Source organism: Cryphonectria parasitica (assembly GCF_011745365.1).
Source record: "Cryphonectria parasitica EP155 unplaced genomic scaffold M406scaffold_2, whole genome shotgun sequence".
Classification (NCBI taxonomy): Eukaryota; Fungi; Ascomycota; class Sordariomycetes; order Diaporthales; family Cryphonectriaceae; genus Cryphonectria; species Cryphonectria parasitica.
The window spans coordinates 2,077,484-2,091,696 of NW_024468910.1; the positions used below are offsets into that span (position 1 = coordinate 2,077,484).

General features: G+C 54.9%; 4 protein-coding genes across 4 annotated transcripts; 1 reads left to right on the top strand and 3 right to left on the bottom strand.

The window, feature by feature from the left end:
* Window positions 1–1,054: 1,054 nt before the first annotated feature.
* On the top strand, window positions 1,055–1,861 carry M406DRAFT_71514 (uncharacterized protein; the record flags this gene model as incomplete). Its single annotated transcript, XM_040925473.1, has 3 exons — window positions 1,055–1,358; window positions 1,471–1,585; window positions 1,762–1,861. The coding sequence occupies 3 exons, from the start codon at window positions 1,055–1,057 to the stop codon at window positions 1,859–1,861; spliced, it is 519 nt and encodes a 172-aa protein (XP_040779479.1).
* An 863-nt stretch (window positions 1,862–2,724) lies between these two features.
* Window positions 2,725–5,416, bottom strand: Rgd1 (Rgd1, GTPase-activating protein; the record flags this gene model as incomplete). The annotated part of the gene is made up of 7 exons (XM_040921201.1): window positions 2,725–3,002; window positions 3,062–3,211; window positions 3,272–3,973; window positions 4,048–4,296; window positions 4,355–4,964; window positions 5,041–5,094; window positions 5,177–5,416. The coding sequence occupies 7 exons, from the start codon at window positions 5,414–5,416 to the stop codon at window positions 2,725–2,727; spliced, it is 2,283 nt and encodes a 760-aa protein (XP_040779480.1).
* A 2,321-nt stretch (window positions 5,417–7,737) lies between these two features.
* Hom2 (putative Hom2, aspartic beta semi-aldehyde dehydrogenase) lies at window positions 7,738–9,093 on the bottom strand (the record flags this gene model as incomplete). The annotated part of the gene is made up of 4 exons (XM_040925474.1): window positions 7,738–7,805; window positions 7,876–8,616; window positions 8,733–8,987; window positions 9,063–9,093. The coding sequence occupies 4 exons, from the start codon at window positions 9,091–9,093 to the stop codon at window positions 7,738–7,740; spliced, it is 1,095 nt and encodes a 364-aa protein (XP_040779481.1).
* A 689-nt stretch (window positions 9,094–9,782) lies between these two features.
* Window positions 9,783–14,006, bottom strand: M406DRAFT_71517 (uncharacterized protein; the record flags this gene model as incomplete). The annotated part of the gene is made up of 2 exons (XM_040925475.1): window positions 9,783–9,814; window positions 9,926–14,006. The coding sequence occupies 2 exons, from the start codon at window positions 14,004–14,006 to the stop codon at window positions 9,783–9,785; spliced, it is 4,113 nt and encodes a 1,370-aa protein (XP_040779482.1).
* Between the last annotated feature and the right edge of the window lie 207 nt (window positions 14,007–14,213).

The window sequence follows — 14,213 nt, forward strand, 5'->3', positions numbered from 1 at the left end:
TCCCTCAACATTAGGACTGGTCTGGGGTGCTCTATACTAGCATTCAGGTAGGGCTACGGAGCTTTGGCCTTGACATGTGACACTCATACGTGAAAAGAAAGTTGAGTTAATCTTTTCGACGGCATTGAGACCAAGACTGAAAGAGATCCCAGCGTTTGAACCTCGGATTCCAACTTGTTTAGCCCTATAGAGCGTCATACATCGTGACAATCACAATTTATCCTAGCTCGACCACAACGAAATCAGCCACCCGTCCTTCTCTGTATCAGGATGATCTTGTGACAAGATCGTGCGAAGCAAACTCTTATGTTAACGCGCAGCGCCCAAAGCAAAAAGCCTATGCTTGCTCATGAGAGAGGCTGCGGCATTTCACTAATCACCCGTTCAATCCTGAGCGGGAGGCATTTTTAAAGGAGGGGTGGGGGGGGGGGGGGGACACCACAGAAAGTTGATCGTCTGCGTGAAGACTAGGTGGGGAAGTCTTGCCTTGGTACGTACCAACCAAATCTCATAAAAGGATGACCACATAGAGCGATTATCTTAACAATGGAGGTGCTGAGAGTTCTAGATGGAAGACAGAATGCGCCGGCTCGAGTAGAAGTTCCTACCGGAACACCGGGTACTGCAAAGGCGGAAACATGAATCAGACGACATAGTTTGCGATTCAATGGGCAGCAGGACAATCGTGGATCACTTAAATGAGTTAAAAAGGACCAAATTAGTATAGGCACATAAGTAAGTACTTGGGCAGGCGAAAAGATGCGTCTAAGTACTTAAAAAGCGAACTAGGAGTCAAACGCACTCTCTTGCACAGAGGTAGCCTAGTGTTCAGAAATTAGGAGCAATCCAAGCGTCATTAAACTCATGAGAATAGTAGCGAAATTGATGCTCAGGAGATGACGAGGCTTCTATTTCAGTGTACTTAGGCTTTAGCCACAGATGACCATCTATATAAAATGCACAGCCCCCCAGAGCTTCTCTGAATCTGATACGGAGAGCGACATGCAGCGACGAGGATCAAACGGAAACTGCACAGCAAAAATTCTCCTTCATTATGCATTCCCAACTTGTTTCGCTTGCGGCTTTCTTGTTGCCCTCTATCGTGGGCGCAGGACCCATCGTCAAGGGCCACTGGCCTGGGCCACCCTTTCTGAACCAGACTGTCACCATCGCGCCAAGGACCATAGACTTTGCGGGCGACCCCAACCTCGATCGATATTGTGTGTACGGCGCAAGACCTTCCGCCGACGGATATGCCGATGCGCAGTGGATCGAGGTCTACGCCAAGAGATGGGAGCCAAAAGTCAACAAAATCACGAACCAGTGTGCAGATGACTTCCGACAAGAGCTTGAGTATCGTACGTCCTCCTCGTCCCTGTCGACCACGAACATGCGTTTTTTTCTTTGTACAAAGAATGCTGTCTTCCTTGAGGGCCAGACTAGGCTAACTGTTCAAATCCGGCTGCATAGAGTGCAACGTTGATGTCATGAACTTCGCCTGTGTTGAGACAGAAAATGCCCAAGGCGACCATGGCGTGAAGATCCAGTTCCACTTTCGAAAAACACAATGGCCTAACCAAGACAAGTACGTAATTCACTTTTCTATACGATCTCGTTCTTCTTTGAAGGGGTCAACCTTGGACTAGACGCCGCTTGGTCCACAGCAGGGGGTCTTGAGACTCCTGAGACAGCATCAGCTCAGACTGGATTTCCACGTCTCTGTCGTAATGAGTCGATGGCTTGTACTAACTCCTGAATTAGTCGTCGTGGAAGCATAGAGCGAGCTTTTCGCTATACGTCAACGTACAATGCCGCCCATGATACTGCTGCGCTCAGATGTACCAAGTTGCCGGATGCATAGGAGGAACCTCTGGTGGTCATATGAACTTTATAGTTGAAGGTGCGTTCTAAATATCGTTTTGAGTGTGAAAGGGAAAGGCATCTCTGAAGGCCAGCATTGTATCGGAATTGGGGAGTACAAAGTCTTGGTGTCAGGGTGATGATGCCTACAGAGAAACCCAAACCCTATTTCATAGAGTTATCAATTACAGCTGAACCATGTACACCCATCATCGTTGTTCAATCTAGAACCTCGTCAAGTGATACTGAGAACCAATGAAGTCTTACACCTTTCATATGTAATGCTCGCAATACCAATAGAATCGAAAGGGTCAGCAGTGTTTTTGTAAATAGTATCTCAAGATAAATGAGAGCACAACGGGTACATGGCTGCTGCGACTCACCATTGCTGTAACAAGATCGAGAGTGGTCTTTGTCATGAGTGTACTTTAAGTATGTTGAATATCAAGATACAAATCTCCATCTCAGCAATAAGGACAAACATGCTACGTTGATCACATAACATTGAGACTTAAAAATGGCGCTGCAGTAGCAGTCTGCACTGTGAGTCAGAGAAACTCCTTCATTCCCACCACGCCGTACTCGTCCTGTTCAAGCTTTCCCCCCCCCCCCCCCCAACCCCCCGGAGAAAAAAAGAAAAGAAAAAGAAAACAGGGATAAGAATAGAAGAAGGGATAGAGTAAGGCAAGCAATCCCAATGCTAGACAGAATTCCGCCCGCCAATAGTAAGCTTACTGTTCCACACTAGAAATTTGTAACCCAATACTGTCATGCTTTTTCTCCATTTTGTCGAGACTTGGGTAAGTGAATAGAACTCAGTAATTATACCCTAGTCTTCCACTTTTCGAACGAGCCACTGCATCCTTAGTCGTCATCAAATATCTGTAGCGTATTTTGTAGAATCGTATCGATGACTTTGCACTGGAATCCCGAGTCCGCGATGTTTCGCTTCTGTGCACCGCCCATGAGTGTCGGCCCAAAAACAATAGCGAGGTTCTGACTCGTCATCCGGTTCGAGCCAGAGTTCTCCACGACACGGTGCAGGTGCAGCATTAGCGCGCGGAGCGTGGCGTAGTTCGGGTCGGGGAGGTTGTTGATGGTGGCATGGAGAGAGTCACGGCGGACGATGTCGTTTTCATGTTCTGGTAGCGGGGTTCAGTATACGAAATACAAGATGACTGGGGAACGACGTTGAACTCACTGGCTGCTTCGATGAAGTTCTCATAATATTCTCTGGTAAGCAGCGGATCAGGCAGGTCCCGGAAGAATTGCTTGAGGAGGCCGGCCACACTGTTGACGTCGTGGTAGAAGTTCTCGGGATTCCTAAAGTCGAGTTCTGGTGATGTGGTATCTTGTTCATAATGTCAGCAACATCACTAAGTGACTCCGGTCATGGGCTATGGACACTCACTGGTGTCAAACATGCTCTTCAGCTTGTTGACATGAGGCAATGACCCAGAAAGCCGGTAGATGCCTTCTACGTTCAGCCCGAAGAGATCGACGGCCTGGATGCACTGATAAACCACCATTGGCACGGCCAACCCATCCCTCTCGTACAGCCTGCTAAGCGACACGCCAAAGACCGGCATGGAAGGCTCTTGGGCCGGCGCTGTCGAGCCTTGGGGAGGGAACTGTGGTGCCTGCTGCTCCCGCGCCGGACCGTCCGGCGCAAATGATGGTCCCTGTGTAGCTGGAGAGGGCTCCTGAAACGGTAGCGCACCAAGCTGCGGCGGTCCTTGCGCTGGGCCGAAGCCGCTGTTATATCGCGAGTTGGCGGTACCATGCTGCATGGCCAACAGCGCACCTGGGCCCACAGAGTTCCTATTGCTGTAAGGTGGCTGCGATGCGGTTGGCCCAGACGTACCCAACATGCTGCCTGAACTAAAGCTGCGCTCATGTTGCTGGTTCGAGGAAGCAGGCCGTTGGGCGCCTGACATCAGCATTGATCCCTTGGGCCAATCCGAACCCTGGTTGAACGGTGGAGCTTGTTGACCCTGAGGTGCGCTGAGCGGTGGGCCCTGCTGGTATGTGTCTTGCCTGCCATCAGGAGGAAGCGGTGATAGTGTTGATGGTGGTTGGGCCTTCACAGTCTGGCTCTGTGATGGATGGCCAGCTCCAGGCATTGTTGAGCTGCCACCACCGCCGGAACCGCCCAAAACCTGTAACGATGTCAATTCATCTTCTTGCCCCCTTCTTTAGTGGCTGGCTCATATATGATCTGGGCGCGACTCACAGGATGGCGCTCATATTTTGGCTCTCCCGTCTGCGGAGCGACTTTGCTGTGGTTTTGGCACAAAAAGTCGCTGAGGTCCTTCTGCGCATCGACATTGTTGACGATCTCCCTGAGGCTCATGGAATCCGGCCGGTTTGAGTTCCCATTCTTGAGCGGGCTGATACTCAGCCCATTGCTCAGCAGGAGCTTCTCGTTGAACGACGCTGAGGACCCCCTCGTCAGTACGCCGCAGCCTGTGCAAGCCATCTTGGGGTTGCTTACCAAATTTCTGCATCTGCAGTAGCAATCCAGAGTCACACTCTCTAACAATATCCTGCAGCGCCTTGATGGCCTCAGGCCTCGTCGTCGATATCAGTTGGCCCCTCTCCTGCCGCAGTATCTGGACCTTGTTCTGGTAGTCTTGATCGGCGGCCTGCACCTTGCGCAGCAGCTCTTCCTCATGCTGGGCAGCAGACTTTGGGCCCTTGATGCCAAACACCCTACTCTTTGAGCTGTCGCCCGTCCTCGCCCGGTCGTACTCCTCCGCCAAGGAGTTGTATTTCAACTGTGACTTTCGCATCTGAGCCTCGACGTCCGAAACCCGCTGCTCTGCCGCCAGTCCGGACTGTTTCCAGCCCTTCCTCTGCTTCTCGGCTATGGCGGCGAGCTCGACCAGATCCTCGTTCATTTGGTGGAGCGACATGGCGTACTGCAGCCCGTTTTCGGCGATCCGCTCGTGGATGGTCATCATGCCGTCGAAGGCTCTGTTGAACGTGCCTCCAAGATGGTCGGCGCGGCGCATGTTGTCTGACGTGCCCTGAGATAGCCGTTTCAGCATGGTCGAGTTGTTTTCTTCGATGGAGGCTCGCTTCTTGAGGAAATTGGCAAATTCCTGTTTGTTACCACAAGGTCCAGAGATCAGCATTGTGTCATGAGCAAGCCTTAGGGTTTTCGCGGGCCTGACATACCTTTGCCGATGCGATGCTTTGCTTCAGCCGGTTGAGCATTGTGGCAACCCCAATCTACACCACCTTGTCAGTACACTCCGTTGCTCACAGTCTGTCCTCGAGCATACACCCTCACAACAAGGAAAGCAAAACTAACCTCAGATGTAAGCACGTCCTGGACCATCTTCTCAACCCCAGAGCTGGGTCCGGCTGGGGCTGTTGTGGTGATCGCAGGTGGTGCTAGGTCGGGAGGGGCAGCAAGGGGGCTGGCGAGCTCGGCGGTGCCGTTCAAGGGACCACCGCTACCCTCTGGGAGCGCTTTATTCGACATCATGCTGTCGGCTCGGTCGCGAGTGGGTTGCGGGAGGTAATCGGAGGAGGCATTGGGGTCAGCCATGGTGGGAGAATGGCCGGGTTCGCTTGATGTTCGATGATGATAGCGGGAGAAGCTGGCTTTTAACGGCGAGGGCCCCAGACAATCAGGTAGGTGTGAGGTCGTATAGACGAATTACCGCAGGAAGAAATGACACAAGGAGGAGCCAGGTCCAAGTCGCAGTCGCAACCCCCCTCAACTTAGTCGGCCAATGCGCATAGGTAGACACGGCCTGGAGAATTCAGACGGGTTGGGACTGCACAAGAGGTGAGTGGCACCTCAGGCAACTTCCACAACCTGACACTTTTCCGCAGATATGGGACAGGAAGTCTTAGATCGTGACGGAGGTTGGTCTCGCGCGTCGTGCGTTGGCCGTACGCTCGTTTGTTGGCAAAGAAGGTGTGGCGTCAACCAAGTGGGTGGCTGTCGCGTTGAGGCGGGCTATGCGTAAGGATCAGGCAACTCTTCTCGTCTTTGATTCTCAGGACCAGACAGCGCGGTTCTGGAGGTCGAGGTAGGCGTCGATGAAACAGCAGCAGTTCATGCGCTCCGGGTGAGGCGGTCAGTCGTTTGTCGGACAGGTTCGAACCGGGCTGTATCGAGCGGGAGGTGCGACAAGGCCGTGTAGGGCCCAGGATGGCTCCGCCTAGCAGTCTCGGTTATGCAGGTGTCGTGTTGGCAGTGGGCGTTATGTGGTCGTAGTGACTCGTCTGGATCGCCTGTCGTATGGGGGGGCCAAGCCTACTCAACACCCCTGGTGGAAGGATCGGATCTGGAGACCTCACAGATGTTGGTAGGGGTAGTTCCAGTGGGTATGCCTGGCAGATCGTGGGACTGCAGTAATGGTTGCTGTGCCACTGGACTAGGTCTTATCAGGCCAGCAACAGCAGCAAGCAGTTTGAAGGAGCAGCAGAGACCGAAGAGGAATATGCTCTTGTTCTCTCTCCTTGAAAACCGCAAATGGCACGACTTTGTTGATTGTGTAATGACGAGCAGTGAGAGACAAGCAGGTCTTTACTTTCTGGGGGGGGGGGGGGGGCTTAGCAGCAAACAAGCTTCGTCACTTGGAATCCGGGTGGCCACAAGAACTGAGTGTGGCACACACACCCAACGCACACACACGAGGTACAAAGGTACTATGCACAACCCCCACCTCCACGCGGCCAACAGTAAAGCTAGGGTCCCAGCCAGCCAGCCAGCCAGCCAGCTAGCCAATCTTGGAGAGAAAAGAGGAGGGTACATCGTCATTACCCCAATACCGCTAATATGTGTATGTACCATGCATGGATGGCAGAAAAAAAAGAGGCCTTTCAGAACTAAGAAACACCCAAATTCCATGTTGTAGAATACCTCATAACATACAATTGGCCCCAGCCCAGGAACAGCATATCGTCTCATAAGAATATTCAGCTGATGTTTTACTTCTTTCCTTCTTTTCTCCTTGACGTAGAGGCCGCCTTGGGATGAACATCCTCTGTCAATCCCAATTAGTAGGCCAGCCCTACGTAAAGTGACGGGGAGATTTGACAGCCTCGCTTCCAAAAATGAACTTCATTGACGTGGGGCGATATTAAGCGACCCAATTCTTGACCTTCTCCCTTCCACGGTAATCGTACTTGAGTGATCACAATGGTCCTGTCGCCATATTTTAAGGTTGACTGGCTATTTTTATATACTACGTAGCACGGTCCATTGTCATCTCCAGTCTAGCCTCGGAATCTAGATGGAGGTCTCAATGGAAATGCTCGTAATTGGCGCACAATTTCCATGAGCTACCGACATTGGCTATTGTAAGAGGCGCCGGCGTCCCGACGGGCTGGGTAGTTACTGTAAGCGTTGGGACCAGGTTTTTCAACTGCCGGACCATGTGCACGGGGAGCCTAATGCGTGTCATCTGCGCCTCGCGAAAATGGCACCAACCATCCGAGACCCAGCCTCGTAAGCCAAACCCTACAGTCAGGAGGAGCTCTCGCTTAGCCAAATGATACTTGATTGCCACAGTGTGACAACGTCCTGGCAGTCCCTCTTCCTCCTCCATGTGCTACCCGCTGCCACACCTGGTTTGCACTGCATGGCTTGGTACTTGTCAGTTTATTTTTGCATTGTGCTTTGTAGGAGGGCAGATAATGTGACCAGATGGACAGGAGGAGATCATATACAAGATAATATAGACCCTTGTCGGGTCGACGTTGAGCTAGAAACCCTGATGGAGCTGTCTATGCCTGAACTCTGAACAACATGAAACTTTTCCAAACCGAACCTGTATAATCCACCATATAGTCCCTTGATGAAGCGATCTTATCATACCACCAGCACAAGAGTGTTTTCACACCCGCTCCGGAAGCCTAAACATAGCCCTTGAGCACAGCGGCCTCGGCGTTCAATATCGAAGAGCCCGCTGCTCCAATGACAGCTATTTGAGGACACCAAGTCAGTTTAAAACTCGATCCGCGGTACCATCGTAATTAAGGGGCCGGACTTACTATTATGGCTCAAAGCCACAAACTTGAGATCAAAGATTCCGCTCTCGTCTTCCCTCACTCGACCGACGCTCACCGTGTATCCCCTTGAGAGCTCACGATCGAGCCTCGGCTGGGGCCGGTCGGGCTGGTCGTCCCCAAACACCATGATGCTCGGCTTGGGTGCGGACGGGCAACCCAGCTTCTCCACGTCGCTCACGTATTCCCTGAGCGCCTCCTTGACCTCCTCCGCGCTCGGCGGCGGCCGCTTAGCGAAGCGGAGCGAGACGCAGGCGGTATGGCCGTCCAGGACTGGCACCCGGTTGCACGAGGCCGACACCTTGAGGCTCTTAAGCTCCTCGAAGGCTGTGGCATCGGCGTTGATGCCGCCCAAGATCTTCTGGGCCTCCGTCTCAAGCTTGTCCTCTTCGCCAGAGATGAACGGCACGACATTGTCGATGATGTCCATCGAGCTCACGCCAGGGTAGCCCGCGCCGCTCACGGCCTGCATGGTGACGACCGACACGGTCTCGATGGGGCCAAAGCGTGCCTGCATGGCAGCAAAAGGGATCACCAGGCCGATGACGGCACAATTGCTATTGCAGACTAGGAACCCCTTTTCGAGGTTGTGATGTTTCCGTTGGTGGGGGATGAGGTCGAGGTGCGGCAGGTTGACGGTGGGTACGACAAGGGGAACGAGGGGGTCGCGTCGGTAGTTCTTAGCGTTGGAGAAGACGGCCAGGTTGGCCTTGAGGAAGTCCATTTCTGTGAGGTACAGTTATTCATGTCAGTCAGAAGCTGGCAGTGCGCGCGGCGGGGAAGGGCAGGCTGGGGGAGGGGGTTCAAATCGCTCCAAGAAGGGAAGTATTTCTCATACGTACCAACTTCACCTGCTATGTTCGCATCCAGACCGCTGAAGACGATGTCACAGTCCAGAAACTCGCTCGACTTGCACTCCTTGACGACCAAGTCGCCCACAGCGCCCATGGGCGTGGACTGCTTCCACTTGACGGCATCGCGATATTTCTTCCCCGCGGACTGGGGTGATGCGCCGACAGCGACGAGCTTGAGGAAGGGGTGGTCCTGGAGCAGGAGGATGAAGCGCTGGCCGACGGACCCAGTGGCACCGAGGACACCTGGTTGGGATCAGCATATGTCAGCTGTGAGAGCGAGCGGCGAGGTTGGTATCGAGGACGGGGAAAGCAACGAACCGCACTTCTTCTCTGGGTACTTTGAAGCCATAGCAGTCGACAGCTGTCTCCGAGGTAGAAGGGCACACGAAGAGGGGCTCTATCTAGTCAATTGGCCTGCAAGGCTGTTTGTGCAGGAACAAGTCGTGTGGCGCTCGAGTTCCTTTTCAAGTGAAGGTTAAGGTGAAGAGGAATTGTCAAAATGAGCTGACTTTGTTGCGAGCAGAACCACGTCACACCAGAAGCTCATACCAGTACTATAGTAGCGACTTGTCGAGTCACAGAAGAAGAAAAAAAAACAGCCAAGCAGTCCCGCTATCGGAGCTCAAGGTGGTAAGATTGTAGTGGCAAATCGCGGGGGAGGGGAAAAGGCGCATGCTAATGCATTGTTGCAGGGGCGGGATGCAACCCCCTGTGCCTCTGAACCACAGCAACAGGGGGCCCTGTAGCCTCCACGAAGAACCCCTTGTCGGTTCTATTTCAACGTCACCCAAGCTCCATCACCTTTATGAGGTTTCTGCCAGCTGCTTGGCTGTTGGGGGCACAAATTTCCACCTTGGATGTCGATCATGATTGTTTTTTATTTAGTTTTTCTCTGCTAATAGATGCACACTCCTTGGGATTATTTTTCTTTTTCCCCCTTAGAGTGCAGAATTATTCCCTGTGGTACTGAACAGCAGGGACGCAGAGCCCAATGTACTCTCAACTTCTTGTCAAAAAGGCTAATAGCCTGCGCTTCTGTCATCGAAGCGTCATTGCGACTATGATCTCGCCTACTCGTACCAAGTAATTGAAATACTATTACAAGTCCCCCCCTACCTCTCTGCTTCTCTCAAACAAGGACAACGCCAAGCCGTCATCCTCACTTCCAACTGCTCACATACCAAAGGCGCCGAATCCGACCACAGACCTAGGACCAGGCCGTTCCCTCAACTTCCGCACCTCATCGTCCCCAATGTCCCCAGATCCGAGGCTCTCCATACTCGGCGGGCTCCCGCTGGCCTGCAGCTCCCTCATGAGCGGCTCGATCATCTCCATGCCGCTCCCGCCGGGCCGATAGGGACGGGCATCGTCTTCACGGGCGGGTGACCGCCTGACCACCTCTTCGGGCCCACCAACGCTAGCATCGGTATCGTCGTACGTCTCCAGGCTGCTTATGCTCTGTGTGGATAGTCTCCTGGCACCATCCGCCTCCTGCTCATCGCGCACGGTTGGTGGGTTCCTGCGGACATCTGGCGATGGCGAAGGTTCAAATGCCAGGTTTCTGGCCCGCACGGCAGCTCTGTCGTCCAGCTCGATATCGTCGGTGCAAATCGGCGGCATCCTCGTGAGGCTGAAATCCGATGTGACCGCCATCGAGTTGGGTCGGACTTTGCCCAGCATTGGTGCAGAGACGGAGGAATCCTGCTGCCTGCTGTGTACAATCGGATCCAATAGGGTTGCCCTTCGGGACCAGCGTCGGTGGCGCGGGTCGAGGTCCTCCAGGCCTTGGAGTGGGAGCGAAGGATGGTCATCGCTGGTGAAGCTGGGGTTGTCGTCGCTGTCTTCTAGGTAGAGTCGCCTTGGACGCTCAGGTGTGCCTCTGTCCTGTTCGAGAGATTGCCGGTGCAACACGACGATCTCGTCCTCGTCGAGACCGGCATCGCCATGGCTATAGATGGCATCTCTGTGCAGGTCCTCCTCAGTGTCCCTCCTCGCGAACCGGCTCTGTATCCCATTGCGATGATACCTCGACGACGGCGACTGCCTATCACCAATATCGACCTCCTTTCTCTCGCCCTTTCGCCCGGCCTTCCTAATGTTCATCTTGCCCAGCGTCCGCTGCAGGTCACCCAACAGTGGCAACAAAGATGAGAGTAGGCGGTCTTCGTTGCGCTCAAGCCTCTCGACCCGCCTCTCCATATCTCGGATCTGCTTCTCACGCAGCGCCTCGTACTTCTGAAACATCTGACTACGGGTCATCTTGAGAATTGACGGCTCTTCTGACACAGAGGCAACAGCACCGCCATTGCTGCCTTGGCCGAGCTTCGTCTTCGCAGTCCGCCCAAAGAAGCTCTTCTTGGAGGCAAGCATGCCTTTGCCTGCTGTCTTGGGCCGCGGCGGGCTGGCATCCCGTCTGGCGACAGGTGAATGGCGACCACCGCCCGACGCATGGGAGGCCGTTCTTCTGAAGTGGTACGAGTTGATGCGCTTCAACGGGGCTATGGGTCTGCGGAGGACAGAAGCATTGTCGGCGTCGGCAAATGAGAGCTGAGACGTGGGCGATGATGGCGGCGGGGAGTCTGGAGGTGTGACGCTGCCGTACGGAAGAGCCGGCGATGGCCTGATCACGGTGGCGAGGGTAGCGAGTGAGGGGGCGGAGGAGACGATCGACTCTTTGCTCGTGCGGCCTAGGAGCTCCTGGTTTGATGGTGCGACGTCTGCAACAGTCACGACCTGGGTCAGGCTGAGAGCTTGAGATGCAGTCTTTGGCCTGACAGGCGCAGAAACAGCAGCTGGTTCGAGATCCGCCTTGCTTGCCTTGGGTGTCACCGAATCTTGACTCCCATCCGATGAACTGCTGAGCCTGCGCTTCCAGAGCAGGTCGGATGGCTGTGCACCAGGCTTCTCGAGCACCATCCTCAGCTCGGCAACTCGTTGCATCCGCGACAGCAGGGTTGACTTCCGTTCCGTCTGCCGCTCTTGTGTGTTGAGTACTGGGCTCGGGAGGCTTTCTTCGTGCTGCTGGGCTGGCTGCGTTTCTTGCTGTGTGAAACCAAGGCCCTGCTCTTCCCCTCTGCTCTCTACATGCTCAGTCGCGGCCACTGTACCTGGCTCGTTTTGGTTGTCATCTGCCTGTATCGTCGCCTTGCCTTTGCCTTTCGGGTCGGTGTTCGTTTCCGAGCTGCGTGTGAAGGCTGAGTGAACATCCTCCTGCCTGTTAACCTCCCTGTCCGTTACAGACGGCAAAATATCCTCTGCAGTGACCTTCACAGGTCGGTGGGGCAATACCTCGGGATCAATCACAGTCGTGGATCCAGGTTGTTGCGCTGCGTCAACCTCTTGTACTCGTTCCTCCTGCACAGCCACCGAAGCGGACTCAGGGTTCAGATGCGCCATGCGAGCATGATTCTGCTCATCCTCCTCTGTCTCGTTCGTCTCGTTCGTCCGGGCAGTCACATTCCAATTGCTCCTCTCCCCCCTGCCCGCTTCAAGCTCGCGCCCGCTCCCGCTGGCCCTCTTGTGATCCAAACTTCTCCGCGTCCCGGGGCTCAAACCCTTGACAACATCCACCCCGACGAGGCGCCGCGGAGTCCGCGCCGCGCCTGCAGAAGAGGGGGGGACCTCGCTGCTCTCCGTGGTACCAATGCTATCCAGCTGCGACTGCTCCGAGAAGATGCTCTCGCGCACTGTGTGATCCCTGGACGAGTCCCAGCTGTGGTACTGCATGGACTCACTCAGCGTCCATGGGCGCCTACTTTGGGGCCCCGGCTCCGAGGGCTGCAGGCTGGAGTTACGCTTGTGGTAGTACGCCCGCTGCTGCTGCGGCAGCGCCGAGGCGAAGCTGCGAAAACTGTACGCAGAGGTTGGCCTGGGGCCACGGGAGGCCGGCAGGTTCGAAGATGCCCGGACCCCTTTCACCAGCGCCTCAAGTGTGTCTCTGCGTGCAGCAGAGCGCAGTTCTTCACTCGTGCGCGGCGTCCCGTGCCGACTCGACTCGCTGCTCATGCGTAGCGGCATATCTGGGCGTGCGAGATCAGGTGACGTGTTGACAGAGCGGACCTTCTCGTACACAGTGCCAAAGGTGTTGCGCGAAGCGAGCCGGATTCTGCGGGCGGCCAGAGCTTCCTCACGTGCTTGTCCATGGCGGTAGCTGCTCTCCTTGCCCCAAGAGGTAGACGAGAGTGACTCGCGCTCCTCGGCGAGGGGTCCGAGCTGGGTGCCCCTGCGTGACTCTGTCGCGAAAGCAGTCCTGGGGCGGAGCGTGACATCGTCATAGATCTCAGGCGATAGCTCTGGCGAGGAGAGCGATCGAGACCGTCTCCTCGGAAAACCGAATCGATGTCGAGGTTCTGGGCCGAGGTGGGCGTGCTCGATGGGTATTGATATTGCAATGTGCCTGAATCCGTCCACTGTAGTCCCCGCCACAGCAGTATCGGGCAGCTTGATCCGTGGCGGACGTCTCCTTCTCGTCGAAGGAGCCCGCGCCAGATCAGGGCTGACAGCCCCTCCTCGCTTCTTTATTGCCTTTCTTCTGGAACCCCTCCTCGTCAACAGACCGAGCGCCATCTTCAGCATACTTCTCCTCTTCTCCTTCGTCTTGTTATTGTTGCCTTTGCTATTCCTCCGCCTAAGCGAGGAGGCTGAGGACGTCGACGACGACGTGCTCGGGTCGGGGAGGCTCATGTAGTTCGATGGCGGTGGTGTAACGTCCCTCAGAAACGTGGCCAGCTCGCCCAGCGCCTCGTGCTGGCCCTCCAGCCCCTGCGGTCCATCCTGCCGAGGCGATCTCCGTGTCGATCGCCGCCGTAGCGCTGCGTCCAATCCCTCCAGCTCCAGCTGTAGATCCAGGCCCAGGTTTTGCTGCTGCGGCTCCTCTAGCCTGCCGTCCGTCTGCCGCGCTGCTCTCGCCATAATACTTAACGACGAGTCCATGTGGTGCGTACTGCTGCGCTTGCTGTTTCGCCGAGACTCTCCACCACCAGCGCCTCTCAGATACAATGGGCGCACAGTCGTCGTGTCGTACCCTTCCTTTTCCACCAGCGACGGGTCTATTAGCTGCGTGCTGCCGCGTTTGCTGCCGTTCCCAGAAGTTCCACCACCGATGCTCCTTGGGTACAATGAATCCACAGCCGTATCGTACTCTCCCTTCTCTGTCAGCGATGCAGCAGCATCATGTCGCATGGCGCCGCCGTCCCTGGCTTTGTCGGGTTCCTCGTTGCGGGCGCAGCTGCTGTACATGTCAACCTCGCTTATGTACACCATGATGTCTTTTCGTCCTGTTCTCGTATCAGGTCAGAAGAGCTATGGCATCCGCCACGACAGCGGGCATAGTTCTCCCTCCCCCGATGTCTATCCGATTGTGGGCGTGCGAGAGAAAGAGAGGAAGAGAGAGGAAGAGGGAGTTTGAGGAAGTAAAAGGTTGAAAAGGAGGGGATACACAAGTTTCGGATTCAGCACATCGGCCAGTGC